The 5,851-nt window shown below is 56.7% G+C and overlaps 3 protein-coding genes across 3 annotated transcripts; 2 read left to right on the forward strand and 1 right to left on the reverse strand.

The window, feature by feature from the left end:
• Nucleotides 1-316: 316 nt before the first annotated feature.
• On the reverse strand, nucleotides 317-762 carry CHGG_09907 (uncharacterized protein; the record flags this gene model as incomplete). Its single annotated transcript, XM_001227833.1, has 2 exons — nucleotides 317-551; nucleotides 614-762. The coding sequence occupies 2 exons, from the start codon at nucleotides 760-762 to the stop codon at nucleotides 317-319; spliced, it is 384 nt and encodes a 127-aa protein (XP_001227834.1).
• A 1,318-nt stretch (nucleotides 763-2,080) lies between these two features.
• CHGG_09908 (uncharacterized protein) lies at nucleotides 2,081-2,901 on the forward strand (the record flags this gene model as incomplete). Its single annotated transcript, XM_001227834.1, has 2 exons — nucleotides 2,081-2,490; nucleotides 2,562-2,901. The coding sequence occupies 2 exons, from the start codon at nucleotides 2,081-2,083 to the stop codon at nucleotides 2,899-2,901; spliced, it is 750 nt and encodes a 249-aa protein (XP_001227835.1).
• Nucleotides 2,902-5,136: 2,235 nt separating this feature from the next.
• CHGG_09909 (uncharacterized protein) lies at nucleotides 5,137-5,796 on the forward strand (the record flags this gene model as incomplete). The annotated part of the gene is made up of 1 exon (XM_001227835.1): nucleotides 5,137-5,796. The coding sequence occupies one exon, from the start codon at nucleotides 5,137-5,139 to the stop codon at nucleotides 5,794-5,796; it is 660 nt and encodes a 219-aa protein (XP_001227836.1).
• Between the last annotated feature and the right edge of the window lie 55 nt (nucleotides 5,797-5,851).

Genomic DNA, 5,851 nt, shown 5'->3' on the forward strand with positions numbered 1-5,851 from the left:
TCCCCATCCCCCCCTCCATCCCCCACCATCCAATGCCCCCCCCGCGCCCTCATCCCCACGCCCAACTGCGAATCCCCCCTCAGCTTCCCCCACCGCAGGCCCTCGCAGTCCCACCGCCAAATACACCCGCCCTCCTCCACCGCCCGGCCGTCGGCGCCCCACCCGCCGTGCACCAAAACGTAGCGGTCGCCCCACGCACAAGCGGCGTGGCCCGCGCGAGGGCCAGAAAGGAGTGTTTCGCCAGTGGTCGCGTCTTGGAGCAGGAAGGGCGAGTACGCGGTGTAGGCGAAGTTGTAGTCTGTTGAGAGAGAGGGTGTCAGACGTCCGCGTCGAGGTTGTTGTCGTCGTTGTTGTTGTTGTACTGCTCGTTGTCGTTGTTGGTTGGTGGTGCTGCGACGCTGGCGGGGTCGGTGGCGGTGGGGGATGAGGGGAGGGTGATGGTGTGGATGCCGGGGGGGCAGAGTGTGCCTGAAGGGTCGAGCCCGCCGAAGATGTAGGCTTTGTTGCGGAGGACGGTGAGCGTGTGGTGCGAGCGGCAGAGCGCGGGGTGGCTGGAGGGGGCGGTCACCGGTGGTTAGTTTGGGTGAGTTTGGGAGGGTGGGGTAATGCGTACGGTGAGCCTTCTGGGGCTGGGTTTGGGAGGTGAGTGAGGGCTATTTTAAGGGGTAGGGTCGGCGCGGCGATGGCAACGGCTGCTGCTGCTTCGACGCCTGTTGCTACGACTTGCTCGGCTGCGATCGCCGCGGCTGCTACTTCGGCCATTGTTCGTTTTGTTGTTTGACTTATGTTTGACTTATGATCCGGAGAGTTGGCGGTGTCGACTGAAAGGTACGTAGGTAAATTCAAGACATCAGAAGACGCTGGAAAGTACTTTTTGAGAAGCTGCGAAGCCGATGGATGATGAATGGGTTACGACTTGCAAGTTACAGGTCGGGTGGGATGATGACGTCAGGGCTTCAGAGGTGCAGCACCCTGCGAATTTGTGGAACCGACTCGAGATGGCAAGATTCGGGTTTCACTGAAATGGAAGTCGCGACGGCATTGACGCGCCTGATGCCTTAGCCTCTATCCTTTTCGTCTGGCACGGCTCAAAATCGTCATTTTATTGCTTGTCTTTCTCTGGTGCTTTGATATGGGCGGCCCTTCTTCAATGTCTTCTTCAATCATCACTCGTTTGATTGATCAGTTGTTTGTGTGGGGTGAACGTGAACCAGGGTTCGGCTGGCCAACTCGTTCCCTGTAAATGTCCTCAACTCGCGAGCCCAGGCCTAACTTTCGTGTTTAATTGTAACACGGCTGAATTCGAACTGCCTTTGGCTAAGGACTTGATAATACCGCTCGAACGTGGGTTGGGATTACCACCTCGTTCTGTCTGGAAACGCTTCAAGCTCTCGAATCACTCCTAACTAGGCCTCGCCGTCGAAATACATACGGTACATAACAAGGTCGTTTTCATGATGCGCGGCGGTGGCGTTCAAGTGGCACAGATCGGGGTCACCCGCATTTTAAGGTTTGAGGCTAGCCAAGGAGGCGTTCAAGTCCCGAGGAAGCTCGCTAGACGCTCGAAAGGTTCACCTTTCTGTGCCAAAGGCGATATTTTCGTCTTTGCTCTTGGTGCTGACATGCATCGACCTTGCCTGCGGCAATAAAGTCCCCTGCCGAATGGGCTGAGCTCGTCGGATGGCTCCAGATGCGGAGTGCATTTTCAGCGCTAGACACGGGGGCACAGGCACCAAGATTTTCAGCCCCAGACGAGGCCAATCAAGCCTTGCCATCATTCAAGATTGGGGGGCTCAGGGGAGTTGCCAAGTCTTACACCCCGGCTCGCCCTACTGGGCTCAGCGCAGCCATGTGGCTCAGGCAGCAACCACAAATCGACTGATTGGTCCTGCAACGAGCGACGACGAAGAAATCCAAAAGCCCGACAGGGAGCATTGAATCCTGATTACAACCCATCGGCATTTAATAAGGCGCAACAAACCATCGTGGTGGGCGTCTGGAAGCTCGATATCTCGACATCTCTACACCTCCGCCTCCGCCTCACCTTCAAACCAGGTACCATCCCCGACTTCTAGCAGCCATGTCTCGCCCATACGTTGTCGGCGACTCGTCGCCATTTCTCAAGCGGGTTTTGATACCGTTCTGGATTGTTCGCATCCTCATCATGCTCGTCCAAATCGGCCTGTACGCGTTGGTCATTACCGGTCTCAGCGTATTCAAAGACGACATGGAACGGCTCTACGCTGAATATCACACGACCCTCCAATACGACGCCGTTCTGGCCGTATCCTGTGTCATCATGGCCATCATCTTGCTCTGCCTGATCCTCGACATTGTCTGCATCATCATGCGCGCCAGGCGGAGATTGACCCCGCAATTCTTCCTCACCGTCAACATCATCCAAAGCGTCTTCTACGTCGTCAACTTCGCCCTGACCATGGCCGGTCCCCGCAACGGCGTCCTTTCCGTCGTAATCGGCGTGCTCATCCTGTAAGCCCAAACCCCACCTCCACAACCCAACCCAACAAAGCCCCCCACCAAACTAACACCCCTCCCCACAGCCTCTCCTTCCTCGGCCTCCTGATCTACGCCTCCGTCGTCTACCACCAGTACCGCAAGGGCTCGCTGCGCGGCACGTACGTGCAGGCCAACAACCCGGAGGTGCACAACCTGGTCGCCGACACGGGCTACCCGGCCGTCTCCAACATCCCGCCCCCGCCGCAGCACATGTACGGCCAGGACGAGGGCATCACCACCGACAAGGCGGCCTACTACGACCGGCAGGCCATTGCCGAGACCAACGCCTACAGCGGCCACAGCTACCCCTCCACCCCGGCCGCCCACGAGACCCAGCATCCGCAGCAGCAGGGCTATGAGATGCATCAGCGCTCGGCTGTTTGAGTGGGTTGTTGGTGTTGTTGTTGGGGTAGGAGGTTTTGTTGCTGGGAAAGGAGTTGGAAGGGGAGGGTGGGCGAAAACTGCATTGCATGGCGCGGTTCCATTTTGTGTGTCAGTTGTTTGTTTTTGTGGTTAATACCTAGACAAGGCGTCTGGCGCTCGCGGCTCGCATGATAGAAGTGATAGAATTGTGTTTAGACGTGAGAGATGGTCCTTGTACGTTTGTGATGCTCTCATATTGTCACTAACAGAGGACGAGACGCCCTTGACGCGATTTGCGACCGGCGGCCCCTCGACAAACCGCGGCGGTGACGACGCTATCTAGGGTGGTGAATATTGTACCTGTGTCCGAACGGGCTGTACCGAGCGAGACTTACGTGCCCTCCTTGTAGCTCGCGGCTGCTTGTGAAACAGGGATTGGCTGACAGCCAGAACACGAAAGCAAATTCTGTCAAGGGTAGGGAAGCCCCTGGTTGATAGGTTCTCGCTCCTGTTGTTAATGTGCGAGTCCCCGAATGCGCTGCGCAACCTTCCCATGCGGCCGAGGCCCACGCCTGTACGGCTCCTACGGAACCTTAGAACGCTCTCCCCGGACTAGCACCCACATTGAGCCACCTGGTATAAACAAAAAAGGCGGACGGTAGGTCTGCTTATGGCATTTTTCCGCCAAAAATTGACATACCCAGAGGCTTTGTCCGGTAGCTTTCGGGAGCCCACTCCAAACCCGTTGGGAAACCTGACTTACAGAGGAACATTGCGTCTTAGCCAATTCAGCAGCCATGGTTTTGAAATACTGACACCCAATAGACCTTTTTCAAGCTCCGTTTCCCGTCTGTAGTATACTCCAAGATGTTTTGTGCGCCCAAGTCCATGGGCCTATCATCGCTCCGGTGACAAATGCATCCCGCCGAACCACGATTGGGCTTCTGCAAGACAGGAGGGCTAACTTCACTGGCTACAAAACGGACACGCATCGGGCGAGCGAGCCCTAACTGCGCTGTACCCAACTTGGCCATGGGTCTTGTTGATGGGAACTGGGTTATTGTGTGGACAGCGACATCGCTCTAACGACTCACACTGCGCATTTCTATTGGTGTCTGTTTCTGCCACGTAAATCCCCAAGTGATAGGGTATCGCTGCCAGCTTGCTTGGACCCCGGAACTGCGCCTAAATCCTCCTGTTCTTGCTTCATCTGCCGTCCGCAAGTGCGTGGTGGAGACAGTATGGTTTTCCAGCTCCCTTTTCCCATCTACGACGTCTAAATCTAACAGGCTCATGTCGTCGACGCACCTCCCCTCCCTCTCCAGGACCCGCTCGCACAGGTCGGTCTTCCAAGAAGAGTTCGAAGCGCAACACCCCTTGCCGTACCTTCACCTCGAGCTTGGCGACATGGCGGGCCCTCCCACCCCTCGAGATATCCGCCGTCTCGCCTCGGATCATGACTTTGTTTTTGGAGCCCCGAGGCCCAGGCGGCTTGGATGGTGGTCCTTCATCGCAACTCACATCTCCATTCCCGCTGCTTTACTGGCCGGGATTATATTTGTGATCGTCGCCATTGTTTACACTAGCGAGGTCACCAAACAGGTGCTCGAGTGCCCGGATTGGTCGAACTACTGCCGAATGGTTGACAGCTGGACGATTGAGAACCTGGGGGTGGTCCAGGGCATCATCACCATGGTCTATCTGATTGGGATGGTAGCACTGGCATATGCGGCGCTCGGGCTGTGCGAGGCAACGGTCTGGCCGCTACTTCACAAGCAGTCCTTCACTATCAAGGGGCTAAATGCCTACCTGTCAACGACCCGCGGATCAATCATGCTATCCCCTGCAGCAATCATGTCGGTGAGATCGCCTGCCGCCGGCTTTGTTATCGCTTGCGCCCTGGTTGTGACGCTACTCCCGTTTTCTGCGCCTCCGCTCGTTGGAAACGCATATTCCCCCTACCTGGAAAGCCCAGTCGATCCTCGAAAAGCAATTACAGCGCCCAACAAATGAGCATTGGCGAGCTCTACGAGTCAAATCCAACCCCCCCGACCTCGAGTCATGAGTCCAAATGCTCACCGGGTACAATACATGGGCGGCGAGATCCGTCCTCTGAGCCCTATGCCGGAACATCGTGACTGGTATATTGACAGGGAGACGCTGGGGGATCGGGGGAATTTTATCGCCAACGCACTCCGGTTCAAAACATCCATCTCCTGTCGTCCACACAATGTCACACAACTGAAAAGGGACAGCATGGGGTGGAGCGCGTTTTTGACGAATATGACGCGCACCCCCAACTCGAGTCAGGCCGGCGATAAGAACAGCGGCGCCGAGGTTTGGGTCAGTCCGCAGGCCCCATTGACGGTCTGGGCGGATGACTTTGAGTTCGTCTCGGACCGGCGCACCCGGGCCACCCTGGTCTTTGCCGCGATCAACGGCACAATCGAAGGTGGCAGCACGACGCCCCTTGTCTTTGACAACCTGACCAACGTGTCCTCGGTAGCCTGTGACGTGGATATCGAGGCCGTTGACGATACCCTCTCAGTCGGCAACATGTCGATACCGGCCGACACAACCACCCTACCCGTCCTCTCCTCAATCGACAACCTCACCCTCAGCCCCGCCGCATCCCCCGAAACCCGCCTCAACGAGCTCCTCCTCTGGTTTACCATCGCCCCGCTCATGGCCGGCACCAGCATCGACGGCACCCTGCCCATGTTCACCAACTCCACCACAACCGGCCTGCCCCTCTCCTACACAGCCACCACCTCCCCAATCCACAACACTTGGACGACCGACGGCCTCACAACCTTCATCCACCTCGCCATCGGCGCCCTCGCCCAAGCCACCACCACCACCCCACCCCCCTCCTCCCTGGAAAAGGATTATTCTTTTGCTTTACGATCCCACTAGAACTATTTATTATTTGATTTTTTTAAAATAACAAAATATAACATATATATTTTTA

This window comes from Chaetomium globosum, genomic scaffold (genome assembly GCF_000143365.1).
Source record: "Chaetomium globosum CBS 148.51 scaffold_7 genomic scaffold, whole genome shotgun sequence".
In the NCBI taxonomy this organism is placed as follows: Eukaryota; Fungi; Ascomycota; class Sordariomycetes; order Sordariales; family Chaetomiaceae; genus Chaetomium; species Chaetomium globosum.